The 25,405-nt window shown below is 42.0% G+C and overlaps 1 protein-coding gene across 1 annotated transcript; it reads right to left on the reverse strand.

The window, feature by feature from the left end:
- Positions 1 to 1,713: 1,713 nt before the first annotated feature.
- On the reverse strand, positions 1,714 to 25,129 carry ERGIC3 (ERGIC and golgi 3). The gene is made up of 11 exons (XM_008629555.2): positions 25,021 to 25,129; positions 24,783 to 24,902; positions 23,454 to 23,547; positions 22,138 to 22,303; positions 20,457 to 20,514; positions 9,605 to 9,636; positions 8,865 to 8,961; positions 7,149 to 7,213; positions 6,242 to 6,378; positions 5,331 to 5,386; positions 1,714 to 2,741 (listed from the first exon to the last, which is right to left on the reverse strand). The coding sequence occupies exons 1-11, from the start codon at positions 25,031 to 25,033 to the stop codon at positions 2,662 to 2,664; spliced, it is 918 nt and encodes a 305-aa protein (XP_008627777.2). The 5' UTR covers positions 25,034 to 25,129; the 3' UTR covers positions 1,714 to 2,661.
- Positions 25,130 to 25,405: the final 276 nt, after the last annotated feature.

Raw genomic sequence — 25,405 nt, forward strand, 5'->3', positions numbered from 1 at the left:
TCTGAGCTGCTGTGTGTGGCCCTGCAGGGCTGTGAAGCCACTGGGTGCCAGTAGTGGAGAGCAGTTGCTCAGACGTGGCTGGCTGCATGACAGAGCTGACATTTCCACCCACAGATGGCTTTTGGGGGAGGCTTAGAGTTGTTCTCAGGAAACGAAGATGCCCCCCTCACCCTGCGCAGTCTTTTACTACAACTTTTATTCTTATAGTCTTTAGCTAAGAAACTATTTTTTAAATTGTATCAAGGAAGAGTAAGAAGGGAAAAATCAAACAGGCCGACAGAAGACAACAGAATCAAATTTGAAATGATCTTATGTCGAATAAACTTTGAAAACACATGTGACCCACCACTTCCTTTGCTTTTTGACCCCTTACAACTTTGAAAAGGGCACGCCTGCAGAACAAGACTGCAGACCCTGGGGACTGAGCTCCCCAAAGAAGATTTTTCTCCTCCAGAGCAGGGTTAGCAGGATGTCTTTTATCACTTTCAATCACTAACATCCTTGATCCAGACTCAGCTTTATCATGGTTCTTAGTCACATGGGCTTTCAGTCTATTAAAATCACCAGAAATCTCATACTCATATCCTTCCTATTGATAGCAGAAGCCTGTATTACTTAACTATTAGCTTCATTATTTTCTGCCTCTCCAGGTAGAATCTCCATTTCTGTGTCTTCGATTTCTTCTCTCCACTATTTCTGTTTCCCATGATGAGTACAAGTATTGCACTTTCACCTTCCCTTCACCTTTCTTTAGGTGCTCAGGAGTGCTCTGAGCAATGATGTCCAATGCTTTTCTAAAGTTTACAGGTAATTGGCTTTCCTATCAAGGACAAGCCAGTCCTTGAGAGGAAACAGTGATAACTGTTTCACTGTGGGTTAAACTCTTGCTGCATTACTTCCATTCATCTTCTCTCTCCTGACTATTCTTACAAATTTAGTTACAAAGCTGGGTGCTCTGATGACCAATTGAAGCTGTTCAGGTCACTTTTTGCTCCTGATGAAACATACAGATACTGTGTTCCCCTCCTCATGCTGTAGTAGTACTGTGTGATCCTGACCCACTGGATTTATTAAATATTCTTGTAAAAAATACATTTAAAACAAACCTGTTTTTCAATATTCTTGCTTGAAGATAATCATTCTCCTTACCCACACCACAAATTGCTCCTCTCCCCAGTTGAAAAAACAGCAGTTTTTTAGATTCCCTAGTTTATAGGTTGTTGGGGTTCCTCCCCCCTGCCATGTGGTCCTGGGAGAGGGGCCCCGGGGTAGAGGCAGGGCCTACGGGGTTTCCCTGCTCCCTGGTCAACCTCATTCCCCCTTGGTTGGTTGTGTTCCCCTGCCTGGGAAGGACCCTCTGGTCCCTTGATTGCTCAGTTCTTGGCCAAGTCGCTGACCAGGTGGCTGGAAAAATAAACATCTCTGAAAATATCTACCAAGAATTGGTCCATATATTCTTTTCCTCCCGGGCCTTGTTGTCTGATACACGTGTTGCAAGAATCCCCGGTGCAACAATAGGTAAGTTCAACTAACTAAAAGAACCAACTGCCTAGCAAAACCTGCTTTAAAATGAATTACGAAACAGCTTTCTCTCTGCAGTATTTGATCCTGTGCCTGTCCAATTGCTTGGACCAAGACTAGAGTCATACCAAAGCAAATCCAGATATGAAATTTAAGAGTAATCACTCTGTTTTACCTCAAATAAGGCAAGAATTCACATTTTTTTTTCCTCATTATTTTGAAATTTCTACCAATATAGTTCCACATACCAAGCACTTTACTCACTTGTGGAGATGATTTAACAGAAAAAAAGCACCATCATCATCACAATCGCTACGTACGTTGCCACAATGCAGGTGTCTTTTAATTCTAATTTCCAATTCAGTACCAGGATTAGTTCAAATAATTTAATTATTCCTCCATATGCCTTACCAGAACAAACAGAGGATGGACATTATTTCAAAATATACACCAAGGGGAAATGAAAAAAAAAAATTAAAAATCAATTAAAATTCCAGAGACTTTTTTTTTCTGAAATATCAACTTGCATCTTTCATAAGAAGAACAATTGGGAGCTCCCCCAGCACAGAAAGCACATCCCAAATGCTTAGGCTCCCCATGCAGCCCAGGATGGCTGGAAGGCAACAGATGGGATTCAGCACATTTTCACAGAAGTCTGACATACAGCATCAGCACACCCAGAAATATTTTAAAGAAAAATTGAAAATCCCTGATGGTGTTGCTAGAAAGCTTATTTGATGGCAACTTCAATCCATTACAGGTCTCTTGATAATAAAGTACATTATTTCTGAGGCAAACAGGATGCAGTATCTCCAGCATCTCTGTTGGGAAGGGGAACAGAACTGGAGGAACATGGACTGACACAAAAGGAGTTTGACAGCAGGGTCTGCACAGCCAGATATGACAGCTAATCTTTACAGCAGTAAGGTTCAAGTCGTTCCATCCACAAACTAAGGCCAAAGAATGAGGGCACAGTAACACGTGAGTGGTTAGGGCCGTCTGGAAATTCCAAACCTCTTCTCCTGTGCACTCAGAAGATCACTTGCGTTTCAAAGAGACCGTTCAGTTCTCCTTGGAGGCTTGGAGGTTTTTTGGGGGTTTTTGTTTGTTTGTAAATGGAGCGAGGTCATTGCTTATTTTTTATGTTGTCTTCCCAAGTTCAATTTTCTTCTGGATGGCACGTGCTGAGTGATAGATCAAGGAGTCAATGAAACCTGCAACTAAAAGGAGAAAACCAAATGGATGAAGTCAGACATGCCTCAAAGAGAGAACAACTCTCAAGGAAAGAAAGCACAAACCCTGCTGTCAGAGGAAAGGAATCCCAGGTCCACCAGACAGAAAAAGGTTCTGCTGCTGCTGCTCAGAAGAGTAAAGTCCTCATCTCCTCAGGACAGAAAAGACCCAGCCTGCAGGGCAGAGGTGATCATGCTTCTCTAGAAAAGATCTCTTTTTCAGAAGTAAAAGAGACAGGCTGAGTCATATGTGTTTACTGATGATTGAGAAGAATTTGGAGAGGAAGCTGAAGTGGAGAGCTTTATGCCACACTGTTGCCTTGACTCAGCTTGCCAAGGGCATGTTTCCCATTTCTTGCTCATTTTCACCTTCAAAGTACCATATGCTGCCCTTGATGGATGCCCTTTATTGGAGACTGCAATGTACACCCACCAGACACAAAGCAATACAAACCACTGCCTTTAATTATTTCTGCAGTATTTTCCCCAAACCTCTCTGGCCCTGAAGCAGCATATTAATTCAGCGCTTGTTTGTGACCACAGAAAAACTCAGAATGGGTCTAACGTACCACAGACCCCAGACAATCAAGGTTTTCACAGGACAGGAACCTTGAGCTCCTGCCAGGGAGGGAACACAAAGGCTGCTAGGGAGCCTTTTTTCAATGACAGGATTTTATAAAGCTTCATAGTCTTCTTCTATTCAAAACCTCAATCTAATCTAAGCAATAAGTAAATGATTACTTGGCCGTACACAAAGACGTACATTTCAATATTATACAAAGAGTTGCAGCTAAAATGGGAATTGAATCTTCTGTTTATTACTATATAATATGGAATTATTGGACTTAATACTTGGTCTTTGAGTAATGCTTCAGATGACACTTGTGTGGTTGTTTTGCCCTGAAATTATCTCTACTTGTGGAATCAATTTGACATTGTTACTCGAACACTGTTACAGAGATGACTTTAGAAGAGCATAGAATCATCTAGGTTGGAAAAGACCTCTAAGGTCATTGCATCCAATTGTCCCCGGCACTGCCAAGCCCACTGCTAAACCATGTCCCTAAGTGTCTACATGTCCCTACATGTCTTTTAAATACCTCCACGGAGGGTGACTCTACCACTGCCCTGGGCGGCCTGTGCCACAGCTGGACAACCTTTTCCATGACGAAATTTTCCCTAGTACCCAATCTAAACCTCTCCTGGTGCAACTTGAGGCCATTTGCTTTCATCCTGTCCCTTTTAGAAGACGAGACTGACCCTCACCTGGCTCCAACCTCCTTTTATGTAGTTGTAGAGAGTGAAAAGGTCTCCCTTGAGCTTCTTTTTCTGCAGGCTGAGTAACCCCACCTGCTCCTCATCAGACCTATGCTCCAGCCCCTTCTCCAGCTCCAATCCCTTCTCTGGACTCACTGCAGCACCTCAATGTCTTTCTTGTCATGAAGGGTCCAGAACTGAACCCAGGATTCAAGGTGCATCACCAGTGTGCAGCCAGGGACAGTCACCACCCTGGTCCTGCTGGCTACACTATTGCTGGTACAAGTAATTGGCATAACTGGCCACCAGTTGATTTTATCTCTAGAATACAGAGTCTGAGCGCAGTGTATGGCAGCAAACATGAATTGGCTGTGAAACTCAGTCAGTGCTAAAGGGCACTTGAATTTGTCATGAAAGTAATTTTTGAAAGCCTTTTCAAACCACAGAGATGAACAGGATAAAATTCATTGCAGACAGAAATTCTGTTTAACATTATCAGGTTAATTGAGCACTGTGACACCTCAGATGATGGGAAAACCTTGCAGATAAAGGTATGATGTTATAGGTATGTGATAAAGATGTTATGTGACACAGTAACTGGCTTCTCAGGTCCCTGACCACATCTTTGGGCTGGCCCTTAACACCCACATCTCTCACTATGAGCACCCTGGATTACTACCTGGAGAGCAAGGCTAGACCAAGGCTGTTCCCATGCACAGACCTGAGCAGATACTGATTAGCTACTCCAGAAGCCAGCACCAAGAGTGAAGTGCAGATACTCAGACAGATCTGCAGGAACAACCTCTCCTCACAAGACCCCATCCAGTCCCTGCAGAACAGTAGCCAGAGCTCCTATGTCTGGGAGCACAGTTTGATATCTCTGAGATATATATTATGCTCATGGCAACCTGGATTCACAGATTTTACCAGCTTTGGTTCCACATGAAAGCAACTATCTGACCCAAGCTGACCAAGAACGCAAGTAAAGACGCTTTCATCTAGTCAGTGAAGAACAGCTTCCTTTCAAAACAAAATATCCTGTAGAGCATCAGAATGAAATACTATGACAGGTCTACAGATCTAATGAAATGAAATGCTGTAACAGATCTACATCATCTACAGCATTTTGTAAGTCTCCAGTGCTAACTACAGTCTGATGCCGTTCCTGTGGCTCTGCAGAACATGCTGTACTGCCTCCCAAAGGCTGAAATCATCTCTCTTCGTCAAATGGGGATTTATTATCAGACATGCAAACTTTAGAAAGAGCAAGACAGTAAATGCTTACACTTTAGAAAGCAAAATGATTGAAAGGTGCAATACCTGTAAATATGCCTCCAACAATGGCACAAACTCCAGTGAGAAAGTGAGTAAAGGACCTAGAATTTGAACAACCAGCATGAGCTCAGATACCAATGTCAGGTACGTAACAATTAACTAATAATTATAATAATGTTCATCACACCATATAAGTATGCATTACCTAAATATTCATAGCTGACAATTCTCAGATTAAAGAATTAATTAACCCCTATTGGCTACAGAATGGAGTTTGTCACTGCTACTTTTAGTCAGCAGCACTAAGAGGAAGAACTGAATTTATAAACCTAAAATATGGACTTTTAATCCCTAAGACATTATTCATTCCTACTCAGTCAGAAGGCATATCAGGCTCGTGTAACACAGTAACTAAATCACTAAGCACATGTTAATACATTTTAAGATACATTGTCTATCCCCCATTGTGAACCTCAAAGACTGGACAGCTTCCCCTCCCCTGCAGTTACATGCCGGCCATTAATCCAGAGAGAAGAAGAGGTTCCACACTGGCTACAAGACGTAGAAAAGCTATGGAAAATGCAGAGTAAGGAACCAGTTGGACTGTGTGGGTACTGCTGGTAAGATGGGTATGCTCTGTAAATCTAGTCTTCCCATTAGAAGTCCGAACCAAGAACCATTATATCACACGTCTGCTCCTCGCACCACTTTCCTTTTTCATCTTGATACTGGATTACAATGCTTCACATAATAACAGAAAAAACCAAGTCCCTAACCAGGGTTCACATGGAGAGGAAGGACATTAGTGAGCATCTCTTCCTCTCCATTGGCTGGGAAGGGGCTTGGATGAATTTCAGGCATTTGCACTGTCATGTCTAAGTGAGGATGAAGTTTCAAGCTACACAAAATGACAAAATCAATGAAGGATGAATGAAATAAAATGAAATGTCTCTTACCTGTGTTTCTCTGTCAGCTTCACCATCATGGGCGAAAGTTCATACAGCACAAAGACACCAGGCAGACCCTGGTCTCCCAGTAGCCCGTTTGCTATTTTCTCATGTCGTGTAACTGAGAACTGGTTAGTCCTTACCACCTACCAGGAAACAAACAAAGCAAATGCTGTTTTGCTAACAGGGAATAGGAAAGGCTACTAAAACACGAGTTCAGTGAACCACATCAGTGTAGCCCTGCCCATGTGGGCAGCCTGACATTGGTTAGAAAGAGTCATGAAGAGCTCTATCAGGATCAGGTATTTGCCATGAGGTCTATTTTTACTATAGGCTACCAGTTAAAGCCGCAGCTAGCCCATAGTATGAGGGATGCATCATACCCAGGCTGGACTTAATGGCTTAAGCTGTCCCTCTCAACCCTAAGTCTATGTCATCCTCTACCAACATGCAGTCCTGCTAAGAATGCTTCAGGAGACAGCACTGATAAATAATCAAGAGTGAGCATAAAGGAAACAATACATAAAAGCAGGAGAGTGGAGAAAGACAGAGATAGCCTATCTTCACATAAATGAAGATCACTCTCCAGCATTCTTGTGTGCCCTGCCATTCTTCTACATGTTGTTCATACTAGTCCTATTCTTAGAGCAATTAAACTGGCTTTCTGTAAAATGAAATTATGTTCTGTCCTCCCTACTAAGTTATCTGACACAAATTACAATCCAAGCTGAGAAAGATACTATCCCGGTTTCTTTACCAAATTCCATACTTGGGGGTTCCAAGTACTGAATGTACAACACAGCCCCTGGTATACACCTGGCAACACACCTGGATCCCCAGTTACTGTCAGCATCAAGAATATGAGGAGAAAGTGAAGGCTTTCACTTGTCAAAGTAACAGGGAAAAAGGTACTTACTTCACCATCTACTTTCCTATACACAGTGGGGACCACTTTGACAAAATATTGAAACATCATGGAAGCTATAAGCAAAGACAGGGAGAGACACAATTAATATCCGGCAATAAGCTGGAAGCTTTTGTGTAGACACAGACTAGTTTTGTTCAACTTGTCAGGGAACATCTTTTTGCACAACAGCTACTGGAGGTTTTCAAGGACAGAAAAGTTAAAGTCTGAAATGAGTCTTCCTTTCACCAAAGTGAATCTTGTTTCTGCTCCAACCAAAACCAAAACTAATGGCATTTTGGCCTTGACTAAATGGAAAACCTACAAACTTGCTATAGCTTTACCAATAAAACTTCTTTAAAATTCAATTCTAGCCCAGGAAAATTTATTATTTTTAACAACATAGCCTTAAGAAAACATACTCAGGTCTACATGGGTATCTTTTATCAACTACAATTAACACTGCAGTTTATTCCTGTAGAAGCATGGCATTTATTGTATCAGAAGATGAAAAGGAAGATCTGGACCAGTGAAGAAAAAAATAGAAGAACCCCTACTGTTGCCTCAGACCAGCCTGTTCCTTCAATTCTCTTAAGGATAACAGAATGCAAGAAAAAAACTTTTTTCTATGAAATTCCCTAGAGAAGATTATTCATCCATTTCTACAGCAGAAGTAATTCTTGCATATGGTATCTTTAGCTGCAATAAACATAAATCTGACCTGCAATCTACTTCTCCTACTTCTTTACTGGATCATGTCTTCAAGAATTTACCAACTGGTTCCCTGAGGCTCAGGATGAAAAAGCTTGAGCTCATACTATGGGCTAGCTGTGGCTTTACCAGTCAGCTACAGGCCCTCCCTCTCAGATAGTTTGTTACTCCACAGGCTAACTACAGCATCATAATCGTACTGAACATTATGACACCTTTTAATTTTTCTGTATTTTTTTTTTTAATGCTGTCCTCTGATTTGGGTACAAAGATCAAAATCAGTGGTAGAAAACTTAAAAGAACAAATTCAGATAGGACTAACAATCCTATCACCACTTCAAAGCAAATCACTTCCTTCTCCAAGCTTTACTACATACAGCTCCAAGTACCTGCAAAGACAAACTTTTCAGACTTCAGTGGACCTAAAAATACCAAAACTCTGCAGTGGCATGTAAAGGACCTTTCACAGAAAAGCAGGCTTGTATAAATAAACACATGCACAGCAACAACATGAGGAGAAAACTGTCTTTCATTCTCAAGCCAGCAAATCTGGAGCTATCCGGAAAAGATCAGCAATGTTTCAACTTCACTGCAGCTTTTCAAGCTCTTACTGTTGGGTATGTCAAGGTAAGGCAGACACCACAGCTCTCCAGCAACTACCAATAAGGCCTTTTTTCTCTACCCTGCATCTTCTGGTTCTCTCTTACTTCAGGTGTCTAACAGATGTTGAACAACATCTGAGGAAGGCCTCTAATAATGATGTGCTGTACCTGCTGTTGTGCATCCACGAACACAGAACAGAGATATCTTTCAGAAAGGTCACAGAATCCAAACATGGTTGCAGATTTCTTCCAGGTGAATGGAGACAGATGCTCCAGAAAGAGCACAAGGTGGAGGAGTCACATTTCACATAACTCTGTCAGGGTTCTTGTTAAAACCGGGAACTCTGCTCCTGTTCTGTTCTAACACTTATTAATACAGACACTTAAAAAGAGACTTCTCTCAGCTGGCTTTTACCTTGCTGTGCAGTGACGGCTGTCCCATCCAGAGGGTTCACAATGCCTGGATAGTCCCTTCCAAATGAGAGATGTTTGATATAGTGCGTCATATTGATCTGAAATGGAAATGCTAATAACTCAAACAGCTGCACAGCACACAAGGGGGAAAGTAAGGGGCCTGAAGTTCATTGTTTGTATATTTTTCTGAGTGTGGCTCTAGAATGGAAACAGGTGCTCCCTTTCTCTGTGCATCCTAACAGTAAACTCCAAAACATTTGCTCTTCTTTTTTATTCATAGGAGATTTCAAGACGTGGAATTTCTCCTTCTCTTGCTGGAAATCCTCAGATCCTGGCGCCCTTTCCTCCCATCTACAGAGCAGGCTCTCCCACCCACTCCTCTCGCTGCCATAGGAGCACATGCTATCAGCTGCCTTGGAGGCACAGGTATGAGCATCATCTGCTGACCTGAGAGCACAAGGTAAACTCCAACAGATCCAGAAGCAGTTGTGACAATATCAACCTTAAGAAACTGTGAAGCATAGATTAAGGCAGGCTCAGGAAGAGAGGCACAGGCTCACCACGCAGCATGCAAATGTCCCAGAATGTATTTCAGAACCCTCTGTGAAAGCAGGTCCCAGGTTCTGCTTAGACTCATAAAGCCAAATCTGCTGCAATCTAGGATGTCAATGTGGCAATGGGAGGGAAATCCAGAAGGAAAACAGACTAAGAGAACTAGACCACTGCCTTAGGAACACTTACATTATCAAGTCCGAAGCTCTGCAGATCGTGAACTGTAATAGAAAAACAGTTAACAATATAGCTCACATTGTCATAACAATAATACATGTCTACCATATTCTAGCAATAAAGAAGCTCCTCTCATTTCCATCACAATCTAAAATTGCCTGGGTTTCTCTCTTGCTTGCATAGTAGGGTGTGTGACAGATAAAACTGCTTTAATGCCCCTCCTGACACAGAGCTACTGCTAGAAAGAAGGAAAGTAACTTTAATTTAGGGTTACTTCAGATTAGGTAATTCAGTCCTCACCTGCATGTATTCTTCATCTAGGGCAAAAACAAGATCCCAGAGGCAAGAAAGGAAAGCTTTGCTGTTAGCCACACATAACTCGTCTCACTGCTGTAAAACATAGAGGCACAACAGATCTAAACTAACAGCTGAGCAGAGCACATGCTTTAATATCACATGCAAGGGCCCTAAAAAAATCGTCATAGTCTTAGTAAGTCTCAGCACTCTGCCTACCAGCTTTGCTACTGCTGCCGAGAGAACAGAGTAGGAAAGGAAAAGTCTTTGCAGGGATGGCCTGAGCAGGGTATTTGCAAACCACTGGTAGGGTTGAGGTGACTGTCACCAGTGCTGGATCTCTGCCCTTCCCACATACAGCAATATGACAATGCTGGCAGCACCACACACCCCTAGAAGGGATCTGGCACAGATACAGGCAGTGGGAGGCAATGGATATCTTTTAGTTTGCTATTTAAATGACTTTATGCAATACCAGAAGCATCAGTCTCAGGATGAAAATATAAATTGCAACTCCGTTTCAGTATCGCTTCTACCAGGTTTATCCAAAGTCACACAATCATCTCAAAGAAGCCAGAAGCTGTGGCCATTTTAACAGGTAAATTCATGTGCTCAGGAAGGCAGACCTCACCTTTCACCTTAGCAAAATGAAACACACATCAATAATCGTGGGCTATTACTTTAGGAGCTAATGGAGTCAGATTACCAAGTGTTGCTACATTAAGGAAGATTAGGAATGCTGCTCCCTTGAGAGTCTAGCACAAGACAAGCTGCAAAGCTAAAGATCTGATTTGAACTAGTCTCTCCTTTAAAACATTTACTTAGCATAAGTGCACTCTGGACTTCTTTCTATTAACATTTTTCAGTAAACCACCAGAAGCTGTATTTGTATTTATATAAAACCCTTACTAAAACCAAAGAGATATGCATGCAAAACACAGAATGTACAATAAGAAAAGGAAATGTTAACCTTAAAGTACCCTCCTCCTAAGGCTCAGATGTAGGGAGAGGTCCTTGCATTTCACAGCTAAATGCCCAGAGACTAAGGCTGCAGTACTTGGAATTAAGGCAATGGTTCTGCATTACAAAGAGCTCAGAGCTGCACTGGCTTCAGATAATCCTTTTGCTGTCTCTGACTGGAGCACAGACCTGTCACTGCCACTAGCACAGTGACAGCACACAGATTTGTGTGCCTATGCTGACAACTGTATCAATGAACTTTATAAAAGAAATTCCTAGTAAAAATTTGGAAGTATATGTGATGGTGGGCAGAGGAAGGAAAGACAGGAGAAGTGGCCTTGGCATTATGCTATACTGTTTTTCTTAACAGTTACCAGCAACACCAGGCTGTTTCATGGTGCACTATTATTTGCACTTAAGTCAAGAGTTCCATGGCTAGAATGTACAATAAGAAAAGGAAATGTTAACCTTAAAGTACCCTCCTCCTAAGGCTCAGATGTAGGGAGAGGTCCTTGCATTTCACAGCTAAATGCCCAGAGACTAAGGCTGCAGTACTTGGAATTAAGGCAATGGTTCTGCATTACAAAGAGCTCAGAGCTGCACTGGCTTCAGATAATCCTTTTGCTGTCTCTGACTGGAGCACAGACCTGTCACTGCCACTAGCACAGTGACAGCACACAGATTTGTGTGCCTATGCTGACAACTGTATCAATGAACTTTATAAAAGAAATTCCTAGTAAAAATTTGGAAGTATATGTGATGGTGGGCAGAGGAAGGAAAGACAGGAGAAGTGGCCTTGGCATTATGGCTATACTGTTTTCTTAACAGTTACCAGCAACACCAGGCTGTTTCATGGTGCACTATTATTTGCACTTAAGTCAAGAGTTCCATGGCTTGGCTGCCAGTGAAGTGTCAAGTCTTGCTGCCTTTTGTACAGACACTAGCAGGCTAACCTTCAATTATTACAAAGTTCCACAAAGATCCTGGCTCTGGTGGGTCTGCACTTAAACTGCACATACATGATGACCCTTGTAGGTCTCTTCTAACTCAGGGTATTCTATGATTTCATACCACCAAAGGAATAAAACTTGCTTTGTCCTGCCAGCTTTCGGTCCCACAGCTCATTCCTATCCCACCCACCTTTCAGTCATGAGCCACATCAGTCTGTAAAAGGTTGAAATGCAAGTCTTGCTTTATGTGACGCTATTTTTCCAGCCAGAACAGCTCCAAAGTAAGGTGAATCCCACAGGTGCATCAAAACTTGCACTGGCACAGTGATGCACAGACAGGCAGAAGGATGATCCTCCAGGTAGCGGTGCTCCTAGAACCCTTCGCAGGATTATGGCGTTTATCAGCTTTATCACCTGGGTAGTCACATGTGACGTTGTACTGAGGACTAGTGACGGTGACAAAACTTACAGGAATAGCACAGTACCAGAGAAATCCCAGGGCACCACTTGAGAAGGACCAGACATTAACTAACATGTTACACCAGATTTACATTGTGTGTGACCCCTATTATTAGTTACGGCTATCCAAAACAAAATGTCCTCAGAGTGCTCTGCTACGCTTTCCACAATTAAGTACTTTTTATAAAACTCCTCTCCAATAAGTGATTTACAACTCAGCAATAGAGCAGTTTGGTTCCTATATCAGTCTTCCAATAGACCACAGGTTTACTTCTCTTTGATCACTGATGATTATGCTAAGCACATGTGTACATACTCTATGTTGCAGATACATTTTTAGCTAACCATAGTTAGTTTAACATAAATCAGGAGGCTGTTTAGCCTGCTAAGAGAAGGAACAGGACAAGGAAAGAGAACAGAAGATCTTTATGAGACTGTCTGCTAGGACCAAAGGCTCTTATTTCTGAAGAAACAAATACATTTCTTCATTTCCTTAACCACAGCTAATAGTCAAAGATACCTGTGAAAGATCTTAAGTTTCTCAAGAGCTCTGTCTGCTTTATAGAACCAAGATTTGTTCACTGTTTTAGTACACAGTTTTAACAATTGCTGTCTATCTGAAGAATTCTCCCAATCCTGCATTTCTGACCTGAACAATCACAAGGCCTCCTTAGACTTCAAAATTCAGCCCTTAACCCCTAAAAGAGGATTAACAGCACTTACAGCCATTCAGGACTATGTCAATAAACATGTGAAGGTTCCAAGAAACCAAAGACAGCCACCCAAACACATTACTCCAAGGTGAGCTAGGACACCACTTTTCAAACTGGGGATGAATTTTATGGAGGAAAATACCTTACAGGAGCACAGTGGCAGGAAGATGGAAGTGGCATAAGGATGTGTTGTGAAGAGGGTAATGAGGCAGGGAGCAACACAGAAAATGTTGCAGCTAAAAGAAGGAGTGAGCAAAGCTGAGAATGAGTCCTCTGCCAGATGTTACTGAATCGAAACACCGCATTTCAACCTGCAACTGCCAAGATTACCCTTAGAAAAATCCAGTGGTTTACTAACCCTTGTAAAAGTTCCTACAAACTACTCACAGATTAGCTGGCTTGGTACATGAATTCTCAGGAGATATTCTCTAACGTATTGAACAAATGAGATTAAGTGAGATAATTGTCTCATCTGACTTGAAAAGGCAGAAGTCACTCCAACATGTCAAGCACATTAGCTGCACAGTGCAGCTAAACATTTGCCAACACATTCTCTCCAACATGGAGATATTAAAATCATTTAGGACAAAGACTCTTAACCTTTTCCACCTTGTTTACCATGGAAGAATGTCTTGGAATAGCTTGCCTTTTAGCTTCCTAGAAGTCTTCTCAAATCCCAGCCTAGATCAACAGCTCCTTCCAAAAGAGATTTATGGGCTCAGCAAGTAACAAAAATTATGTTAGTTCTGCAGTTCTGAGGAAAAAAAAAGGATACAGCAACACTTAATCTCAAGAGGTGCACTGGGAAAACAAGCAGAGTAGGAGAGAAAAGAGAAATGTTCAGATCCTTACAAAGAAAAGATAAAGAGATTCAGGTAGACTAGCATTTAAAGTTCATACCAAAAAGGGGAAGAGTAACATCTGTGCTAGTGTGCTTTCTAGGCCATATAAAATGACCCCCTAGATAGCTAAAGGACTGATATTTGGTGAAGCAATCATTTAAAGTGTAACAGAGAACCCAAAACGCAGGAATTAATCACCAAAAGGAAAAACACAGTGGGATGTGCAAATATGTTAAGTGAACTCCAAACCAGCACGCCAGACAACAATGCTGGTTATATTTAGATTCTTTTCCAGTCATAAGAGGTAAGAGAGGTCATTTTAGGAGCAAAGCTATTCAGAAATGCACTCAAGGTTTATATTTACAACATATTAACATTCAAAGCTGGGTAAGAGGTTTTTATTCTTAATCAGTTCTGTGCTACTTTCATCTCACCTGATGCACAGAGCAAATAACAAACCATGAGGCTGGTTTTGTTAATTCTGTTGCAAGATCCAGACAAAGGTGAATACAGGAAGGATGGGGGACAGGGGAAATGTATGTTTGAACAGCATATCTCAAAGGAGGTTACGTAAATTCCATTTTTTGTTTGTTTCAAAAGCTTGTTCATGTGTATTCAACACTGTGCAATATATATATTTAACACTAGTCAGTAACTGTCATAAGCTTATAGGGCCTTATAGACTTATGGGCCTCTGAATCCTTCCCAGAGCAATTCTGATCCCCTCTACCCCCCTGATCCACCTCTGGTGGTGCTTCTACAATACCATGATTTTTGGTATGGAGAAGGTAAGGCCGCTCCAGAGGGCTGCTTGACAAATGTTAAGCATTCCCAACAACTGGTACAACTTGAGGATGATAGTGAAGTGGTAAATGAAAATGTCATTTTTGTTGTCTCCAAAACAGACTTGATATAACTTGAAAACAGTTTGTCTACCATAAATGGGTGAAACCTCATGTCTTTCACCACCAAGACAACCAAACTCTGATAAGATGTCACTGGCGTAAAAAGAAAAGTCCTTAGCAATGCTGAGGATGAAGTAAGACTCTCAGCATTCAGTATTCAGTATGGGGATAAAAGCAGTTCCCTAACAGACATTACTTTGGGATAGAAGTTAGAATGAGCTCATACACACTTCCTCTATGGAAGGAATAGTGTACAGGTGATCAGACAATTTGGATCTCCTTCACACTCAGCTGGTGTCCTGATGGAGACTGAGTCCCACATCATTTTTTTTCAAGTATGTTGTTGGGCAGGAGAAGAATTCAGATAAGCAACTGCTATCTGTAGAGGCCTGGGCAATAGTAACAGGCCCACTACTACTGGGTCTGTAGGAAAGGAACAGAGAATGAGGCTGCAGTCTCTGCAGAAAAAGGAGTTAGTGTCACTTGCTCTTGGCTGACACTGAGAAGGTGCCAAGGGACTTGAAAAATGACAACCAGTCTGCAGTCAAACACTTGGTATCTTTCCACAACTCAGTAATCAAAACACAAAAAAGGATGCAAAATAAGAGTGGCTTTTTGGGGTCATCCACAGTGTCCAAGTAGGAGTTCGAATAGTTCTGGCTGTCAAACAATCTCTAGCAGAGAAAGAAACAAGCCCTTCCTTAAATATATAAGCAGAACACTAATGAAGATGTACAACTGACCAGTGGATCTGACTCCTAGAGAGCTAACAAAGCTTTGCCTTTTTAGGCAAAGCTTGGTGGCTCCAAGTAGGCAGCTCCTCTTCCAAGACCATCATCATCTCAAAGATCAGCTTACCTGTGTTTTTCCCTTCCACAGTCATCACCACAAAAGAGGATGAAAACAAATAGTAATCTCCCAAAAACAGCATCTTCAAAGATAACTTTGTTCCTCCAGCTGACATGTAGGGTGTAAGAAAACCACAATATTTGGACCACATACAGACTGCTCCATCCACAGAAATTGTCACAGACATTGTGAGCGTGTCTTCAGGACAGAATGTCCTGAATGACGCCATCAACACCAGCTTTTTTTCTAAGGAATTGAAGGAATCCAATGAGACATTTTTAAATAATCCTAAAAAGCTCTCTGGCTGTAAAAAAGCATGATGCTCAATGTCTTCTCTTAAAAAGACATGGTGGCAAGAGTCATGGTGGCAAGATGATGGCACCTCAGCAACAGAATGGTCCAAAGACAATCTAAAGGAGGAATGAGAACCCTCAGCTTCCCCACAACTGTAAGAAATAGAGCAAGAAAGATGGAAATTATATAGGTAACATCACTCTCTTGAAGAGCCTACCACTACACAGGTGAAGTTTCTGCATGCAGGAAACTCACTGTCAACTGCTGCAGATGAAGCAGGAGATGGCTGCTACTGTACAGGCATGGACAGACATGGCAGCAGCCCATGAACCACAAACCTCAGAGGTTAAACAGCTAAATCACCCAATCATTCCTATTTCCTCTGAGACAGGACGGAAATACAGAAGGTGTGAACTGCTGCAAAAGAAAACAGATAGGATATTCAGAGTCATAAACAGGCACAGCTGATGCTGGAGGCTGTACTTGCAGATGCACAAGTGAAAGAGAGAACTTCACCAAAACCTGCAGCACATCACATAACCCAAACATAAAATCTCAGTTTAGAATTCAAAGCCTAAACAGATTACAGTGAAGGAACTCCAATCTCAGCAAGAACCAAATGAATAAGCAGGGTTTGAGGCTGTGCTGCTTAAAACAGAAGACTCTAAGTATCGGTAATGTTTGACTCTGGCCTCCCTTAATGCAGGAGAGGCACAACTACTAGTTTCAGTGTTAAGAATTCTGATGGAAGTCCTCCTTACAATCTCTTTCAATCCTCCTCCTAATGATCTGGGATTTCTCAGTGCAACTGAACAACAAACAACCATTTGCAGCCAGTATGACATTCCGGAGTTGGGGGGTCTTCTCTGATACTGATGATGCCACATCATGGTGCAAGCCTAAAGTGACCAATTTAAAATGCTTCCAATAACTTGGAATAAAAAGCAGCATCACTGCTTGCTTCAAAGGCAACACATTTCCTAAGGTTCAGCTCGGGTTCTCAGGGAACACGGGATGTGAAGGACAGAGATGGAGTACCCGTCCAAGAAGTTCAAGCATTGTATTTATGCACTAGCTAATAGGTAATTAATAATTTTTTGGCATGAAGGCATAAGATCAGTTGTGTGAATCATCCTAGACAGGACAATTCTGATGACCTGAGATTAGGAATGAGTAGCAATACACACTAAAACATATAGTAATCGTGAAAACTAAGCTAAAATACTACCTCTAGTAGTAAAGTGCTCAGCCTCTAATGGAGAGCTGAGAACACAGACCTTATGCAAATAAAGTGATATATAACTGAAGTTAAATAACTAAACAGAAATAAAATTGCACCTTATACAGTGCTGTCATGAGTGTCAGCTCCTCTTACTCTACTCTCTGAAATAAAGCCATTTCAACTTGCTTCTCCCCAGAAAAGAAGTTAGAGTTTTAAGATGTTAACACCAAGCACAGGACGAAAGTTCAGAAGCTCAGATCAGGATTACATTTGCAGTCAGATCTACGAAGTGCTGCTTAATAGGACCCTTGGCACTGTCACAGTGATGCCCATACCCATTCCCTGAGTGGAGATCTATGAAACAACAGGAACCCTCAACATAAGAAGAGAGGAACAACGCAAGAAAATGAAAAGCTGATATGCAAGCTTCAGTATTTCAGTGCCACCACAAAATAAAACTCCAACCATCAGCCGTACAAACGTGGTACATATTCCAATGGGAGCCAAGAAGAATGGTGCAGTGGACTGAACTTTCCACAGTACTGATATTCTCCACTCCCATATTCTCTACTGTTTCATATCAATAGGAAATAGAAGAAAAAGCAAAAATACTGTCAGTCATTACAGTTCTGCATCAAATAAGTCTAGTAAAATTATTTAGTGAATTGTTAACACGACTTTCAACAACCGTTTGGAATATTCAGACTTCTCTTCGACATTCAACTTCATCCTGTGTTACATTCTGTTAAGTGTATTAACAGGACTGCATGTTAATGCAGACCTTACTGAAGGAATCAAACACCACAAACACATAAGTTCTTGTCTGGAAATATGACTCAAATGAGGTAAGAGTTCTGGAAATATCTCACAGAACCCTGTCCTCTAATGCTAGTCAAATTCTTTATCTGTGATTAAAGGGAGAAAAAACCAAAGTATTACAAAGAAAGGTTACAGTGAGGCACGTACAAGAAAACAACCATGCTCTGAGCAGTCCATTTCCCTTATGGGTCAGGAAAAACTCCTTGTTTGTTGGCTAGTGCCATGAAAACAATGGCAAGAAAAAGGCTGGGAAAAAAGGAAAATCACATGTTACGAATAATTAGGAAAGCAAGAGAGAACAAAAGGAATAAAATCATTAGGCCACTGCGTCTCATGCTTAGCCTGGACCTTAATTCTGCATGCAGTCTGGTACCTTCAGACAGAGCTGAACTGAAAGAGGTTCACAGAAATCCTGCAAGGAAGCTCAGAGGTCAAATGGCTTCCACAAATGACCAGCTTCATAAGGAGGGACAGGGAGAGAGTGGGAAGCAACCACACACTCTTTTTCCATAGATAAAGAGGAGGCCATCAGATACAGCCAGTGGGAACAAGAAAATGAGTGGATGAGGTTGGCAGTGACTACACAGCCCTTTTGGGTTTTATCTGTATTTTCTGACTGAATTTTTAATTCAGCTGTACAGCACTTCTGGAGGACATGCAATTAGAGAGCTATCCTGACTTCCATCCCCTCCTCTCTATACACCAAGTACTTGCTCTGAGGCAGCCAGCCTGCATTCCTGACTGTTAGAGAGATGTAATGCAGAGATGCTTCTCCTTATATATGCTGTGACATTGTTGATCCTGGCTGTAGTAAGGTTGCTGTTGTCATGCTAGTTTAAGCACACAAAGCAGGTTTTGCTACAATAAGTGAGATTTTTTTTTTATTACGAACAATCAGTATTGTGGGGAAAACCAGGCTTTTCTCATTATTGTTGTTTGTACAAAAGTGCTTCTTCTGTGCTCAAGAGTTTGTTTTTCTCCAAATACACCAGTTACTCTCACCAAGCACATTCGCATTCTCCCCTGACCTTTACCTCAGTGGTACAGATTAAATTGGAGTGAGTGATATAAGTAAAAAAAACAGATTTGATGTGTGCACTCTTCACTGGATAAGGAATTGGTTGGATGATCACGTCCAAAGGGTAGTGTTCAATGGCTCAATATACAGATGAAGACCAGTAACAAGCAGGGTCCATACTGGGACCAATATTGCTTAATATCTTCATCAATGACACTGACAGTGGGATTGAGTGCCTCCTCCGCCTGTTTGCAGATAATAGCAAGCCGAGTATTGAAGTTGACATGCTTGAGGGACAGGATGCCATCCAGAGGAACCTGTACAAGCTTGAGAAGTGGGGCCAGTGAACTGCATGAGATTTAACACGACCAAGTGCAAGGTGCTGCACCTGGGTCAGGGCAACCCCCAGTACCAATGCAGGCTGGGGATGAGCAAGTCAAGAGCAGCCCGGGGGAGATGGAGTTGAGGGTGTTGGTGGACAAGAAGCTCAACATGACCTGGCCATGTGCAGTGGCAGTCCAGAAACCACATGCATCTTGGGTTCATTCCCAGCAGCATGAGTAGCAGGTGAGGATTCTTTCCCTCTATTGCACTCAGGTGAGACCCCACCTGCAGAGATGCCTCCAGCTCTGGGATCCCCAGCACAGGAAAAATGTGGACCTGCTGGAAGGAGTCCAGAGGAGCCCACAAAGACGCTCCAAGGGCTGGAGCACTTCTGCTATGGAGAGAGGCTGGGAGAGCCTGAAGAAGAGAAGGTTCTGGGCAGACCTGAGAGTCCCTTCCAATACCTAAAGACAACTATTAGAAAGATGGAAACAGACATTATAATAAGGTCTGTTGTGATAGTACAAAGGGCAATGCTTTTAAACTAAAAGAGTGCAGATTCAGACTAGATATAAGAAATTGTATATGTTGAAGGTGGTCAGGCCCTGGCACAGGTTGCCCAGAGAGCTGGTGGGTGCCCAGTCCCTGGGAACATTCAAGGCCAGGCTGGATGGCGCTCTTAGCAACCTGCTCTAGTGGAAGGTGTCCTTGCTCATTGCAGGGGGGTTGGATTACATGGCCTTTAAAGGTCCCTTCCAACTCAAACCATTACATGATTTTGTAAACTACCACTATTTTTCTGGCCACGCTATATTTATATAGATACTCAAGGAAGTCCTTCACAACTTAAATTTTACTCTGAAACTCATGAATGGAGGAAAATATCCCTTCCAGAGGTACTGGTAGTCAGGTTCTGGACCAAACACCTTAACTGAGGTTGTTTGACTGCAGAGCAGCAAAGTTTTGCAGAACTGAGAGACTGCCCAGAAACATTCTCTCCCAAGTTCTTCCACACCCATGTGGCAGCACCCCTAGAAACCACTTTTCTGTTTGTCCATGATAGCTCTAAAGCATTGTAAAATAACTTCAACAATGTCCTCCCCACTGAAGCAGTGATGTTGTTACTATAGACAGTAATGCAAAGATATTAACAGAAAATGGTCAGACACACTTGAAAGGAAAAGGTCAAATAAGCAGGAAAAGAAAATACTTTACCATGTACATGAGACTGTTGGAAACTTTTTCCTGGTGCAAAGTGGAAATTTCCAGCTACCTGCAGGAGAGAGTAACCTTTTATTAAACAGACTGAATCTATGTAAGTAAAGAAGTTACTGGTGTTTGGACTTTTAAGATTCTGTTTACACAAGACAGATACCAACCAACTCATTTTCACAGGTGATAGTAGTAGCAGACATTAGCCTAAGAGAGGTATGAATTTCCCATGTTTCTTACAGGCAGTGATGCTGAAAGCCATAATTAAATACTGATGTGGATAATAGCTGTTCTATGCAGATTATTTAGTAAACATAAAAATGAGGAGAAGCAGGAATTAACTCCAAGGAGGGAACTGACTAGCCCTTCAGAAAATACAAAACAGTATCAAAGAAAAGGAGTGGAGAAAGTGAGAGTGAACAAGGTAAGAAAACACTTAATACAATAATCAGGAGTGATCCAATGTATACACACAAGAAAAAAAAAAGAGAATGCAAAAATAAAGCACTAAACCTACCAAACTCCCCTCCCGAAACAACCCAACCCCCAAAAAATCTGCAAAAGACAAACTGGTAAAATTTCATCCGGGACTCTGAAAGGGATATGGATATTAAGTGCCAATCCTCCCTGACACTTACTAGCAATCATATAAACTCTGCCCTGGAAGATGTGAATGTTCCAAGCTCACATACTGTATTACATCTTCAATGCCATGGCAAACCTATGCCTTATGTTAACTGCAGATCTGTTGAGAATGAGGATGGGCAAAATTCCAAGTGCCTAAAAACAGGCCCCAGAAACTTCCCCAGTAACACTCACACTTGGACCGTTCCTACATCCAGTATTCCTCTTGGAATCTTCCTGCTCATCATACATTGTGAGAGAGGGTCCCGTAACAGATCGCTACCTATTATGATACTCAAATCACAATGTCTGGATTTGTGAGTACAAGATCTACTTTCTATAAATAAAGATTGTGGTCTCCAGGAAAAATACACAAGGATTAAAAAAAACCAAAAGAAAAGAACAGAGTTTGAAGTAAAAAAAAAAAAAAAAAAAAAAAAAGCCTGGGTCTGACTTCTAGAAGGTACTTGGGTATGCAAACTGTGTGTTTGTGGGGGTAACCCGCAAAATGACAGGTTACATAGTTACCTGGTGCACCTTATATATTTTCATACATCACTTGCAAAAACCACCTCTCTGAGCATTTTCAGCCGTGACAATCAACTCCAATAGCCTTGCTTCCACTTTTTTTCTAAAGAAGATAACATTTCCCTCTCTCCACCACCTCTGCAGGTGAGTTGTTGGTTACTGCTATATCCAGCATCCACTTGTGGCCTCCAGAAGGGCAGGTGGAACAATTCAAGCTCAAAGAAGCTGCCTCTCCTCCTTCAAAAATCTCAGCAAAAAGACTCAGTACCGAGGTGGGAGGAAAAGGCAAAACTTTTGCCATGACTTCCTACCAGCCTACAAGAATACAAACCAGAATTAGCCTCTTCCCACTGCTCTTCCTGACTGTCCTCTTGGACCCCATGACAAGTACAAAGACCTTGCTGATCCCAGAGGTTATTCTATGAAAGTCTTGTGAGCACTTAAAACTGGAAAAGGAGAGGAATGCCTTGACTCTGCATTTTCACAGTCCTCACCATCATGCAGCAGGTTCACAGCAAAAGCTCTCTCTCACCTTGTTGACCTCTAGGAAACCATACACTTGGCAGCCCTCATTCTTCTGCTCTTGCATTTTCTGGCTAAACCCTTCCCTCTTGCACTGCTCTATGCTATCTGGGTTCTTGAAGGCCCAGCCTCGCCGCCTGTATGCTTCTCTGACATCATCACAAGTATTACAACACCTGCAAAAAGCACAAGCACCATCTTACCATCTTTACCATTAAGAACAAATGCTCCAGTGCAGGACTTGAATCCTTGATGGATTCTTCTTCAACAAAGCAACAACACAAACATTGGGGACTGGACCTTGAAAAGTGGCCTAATGCCCCTGAATGAGCATTAGCTTCTTGATGTGCCTTTTGAGATTTGAAGGTGAGGATGCACGCTATTTGAGCGCAGGACTGGAGTCTGAAGAGGGCTCTGCCTGGCCTTACACAGCCAAGGCAGCCCTTGGCAAAGTAATATGCCACAAAAACAACATCAGTGTCCCACAGTTACGAGCAGTTTGGAACTTCCTCATGTGAACAAAGCATCTGCCTGTTTCTATTCCTCTTTTCCTTTGTTTTTAGGCCAAGACATTGGGCTAAAGGGGGGTTTAACAACAAATTTTCTATGTACTTTTCTACCTGTGGATAACACCTTGGTTACCAGAAAAAAACTCCAGGTTTCTTCCTTGGTTTCGTGTTTTGTTGGACAAAAACTGCTGTTGAAGGCAGCAACTATGAATCCCTCAAGATGAAAACATCTCTGGGAAACGGCACAACCTGACATATGGGACAAATCAAGTTACCACCGAGCCAAAAATAGCCAAGATTAGTCCAGAACCTACATGGACTATCATGGATCCATTTTTACAGTAACTTGCTGTTAGGAGGAATGAGAAATACAAAAAGACACCTATTGTTTGTGTGAGCCATAGATGTCTGGTCTTTGCTCCTGTAAGGATGCAATGCCAGCAGCAGAAGCAAGAAGGCAAGGCCAGGACATAACCAGGTTTTATGTCAAGATAGCTCACGTAACAGTGAAATCATTTAAACACCTCCACTCTGGACACCAAACAAATGCAGAAAATCTCTTGTCTGCTGAGATACTACTTTTGTACTGCTTAAACAGGCATGTAGACAATCCAAACAACCTATAGATGTACCTTCTCAACAATCTTAAGTGCAGCTTCCAAAGGCATAGCCAAACCACAACAACTTGGATCTCTGAACATATGCCTAAGAGGAGGATTTCATTGCACAGACCTTCACAGACATTTGGAAAAAAAATATGCATAAAACATACCTGGATTCAAGTGCTAAGAAGATAGGAAAAAGGTGTAAAGGTTACCGAATGTCCTCTGACTCTGCCCCATAACAGCTCTCGCAGCGATCAGCATCCAAAGAATTTGGATCAAACACTTTTTCTTCTTCTTTTCCCAGCTCTAAGACAAAAGAGGATTCAAAGTGATGAGACACATCTAGAAATTCTGTCTTGTGTTCTGCTCTATGCATAATGACTGTTCCACACACAACATGCAGCTGCACACCCTACACCTGATGCCCACCTGAAATGGTATGTATGTAGCCTGCTGACATGTGAAGTAAGACCAACAAGGAGCATAGCATTTGTCATCTCAAGAACAGCCTCCATGCAAAGAATTGGCTATCTGTAAGCCTTGTTGGAACATCAGACATTACTTGCATAAAGGCTTTGCTAAAACATGTCTTAAGTAGACCCAATCAGAACATTACGAGTGACACAAGACCTGCTTCACAACACGTAGAATAGTTTTTGTCCCCAGACAAATTTGTAATCCACAACCTGTGGTGGCTGCTAAGTGACACAGTAGTAACAACACTATCACCACATTCCCACGACAACCAGAGAAATCCTTGTGCCTGCCAATTGTTCAGCTCTTGGCTTAGTTTAGCCTTTCAATGTCAACAACAGAAATGTTAAATCTAAAGTGATACAAAGCTACACATTTGGCATGTTGATACACAGTACACTGACTCCCAGAAAAGGGAGTAAGTAACTCATGTTTTGGAAAGGAAAAGTCAGAACAGTATTACTGTGAGATTGAAATGCTTTGTCAGAATCATTTCTGTTTTGTATCAAAGAAAAAGGATGAGTCATAACACGTAAAAAATGTAGAGGAGAGGTTTATGTAGCCAAGGATCACTTATTACAACTTGCAAATAGTATTTTTGCATATATATTTATCAGGTGTGCATTAACACACACAAAGTTAATGGAGTAAGGTGCAAGTTTAGGCTAAAGGGTTAAGTCACTGGAGCCTTCCCTGGAGAGAGGCTCTTTCCTTGAACCACATAGTCCCATTTGTTCACCCACTGTATTTAAACATACAACCAAAGCTAAGTTTTGCCAGAACAGCTGCTTGATTTCTAATCCCAAAAGACCACTAACTGCGCAACTTTATTCCTCAAATGCATCCATGGTTCTTTTGTTGTAATTTCAGAGGGACCAGGCAAAGATTTCCTTGCAAAAGTACTGAGTGTAAGAATAGTTTAATAGATCTGCATGCTACAAGGTCTTCAAGACTTTGTGGCATTTAAACACTCTACAGCTGTCACTTGTCTCCATGAATCTCAAAACAGGCATACAGTGGAAAGACTACCAGAGCATCCATCCTGGACAGGCAAAACAGCATCTTACCGTGTCTCTCAGCCTCTGGAGTTACGCGATTGCCAGCTTTATCCAAACGTTGTTTAAACAGATTGTGTTCTACATCTAGCTGCTGCTCTCCTGCTACGTCCATTGCATCAATGCTCAAATCTGAAACCAGTGCGCAAGGAAAGTGATCTATAAACATTCATTTGTTATGGGCACACTGAGCCTCTTGAGTCCTTGCCAAGGACAAAAATTATCATCAGCATTCAGAAGTCCTACTCACAAGCACAAGGCATATGTGGAAAAATAACATCTAGATTGATCTTCAGTTTATCTCCCCTTGATTTGTCCACGTACAATTCTGGATGAACCTGAGAATAAAGGAAAAACAGAGTTCCATTTAACTTGGAAGAAAATCAAAAGGTCCCTCTCCCTCGGTGCTGTGGCCCAGGAGCTGATTTTTAAGACAGAAGAGATCTGCCACGCACCTGAGCCGCTGCCATTCCCAGCCCAGCACACACAATTTGCAATGGTGTTAAATCACTGGGGGAATCTCGGAACGTGTGGGGGTGGGGACGACAGAGCTTCAGCGCTTGCTGGCATGGCATGGCTGCTCGCAGGCGGCGAGACGCTGCGCTGTGCCGGCGGGACGCCACAGGCGGGGGAGG

The sequence above is a fragment of the Corvus brachyrhynchos genome, unplaced genomic scaffold (genome assembly GCF_000691975.1).
Source record: "Corvus brachyrhynchos isolate BGI_N302 unplaced genomic scaffold, ASM69197v1 scaffold1560, whole genome shotgun sequence".
Lineage (NCBI taxonomy): Eukaryota > Metazoa > Chordata > Aves > Passeriformes > Corvidae > Corvus > Corvus brachyrhynchos.

Excerpts from the sequence above, each read along its gene's own strand:
- ERGIC3 (XM_008629555.2), bottom strand. Across the intron at positions 9,637-20,456 it reads CCAACAGTCTCATGTACATG|TTCACGATCTGCAGAGCTTC; the intron begins GTAAAGTATTTT and ends TTTCTATTACAG. Across the intron at positions 6,379-7,148 it reads ATAGGAAAGTAGATGGTGAA|GTGGTAAGGACTAACCAGTT; the intron begins GTAAGTACCTTT and ends GTTTCCTGGTAG.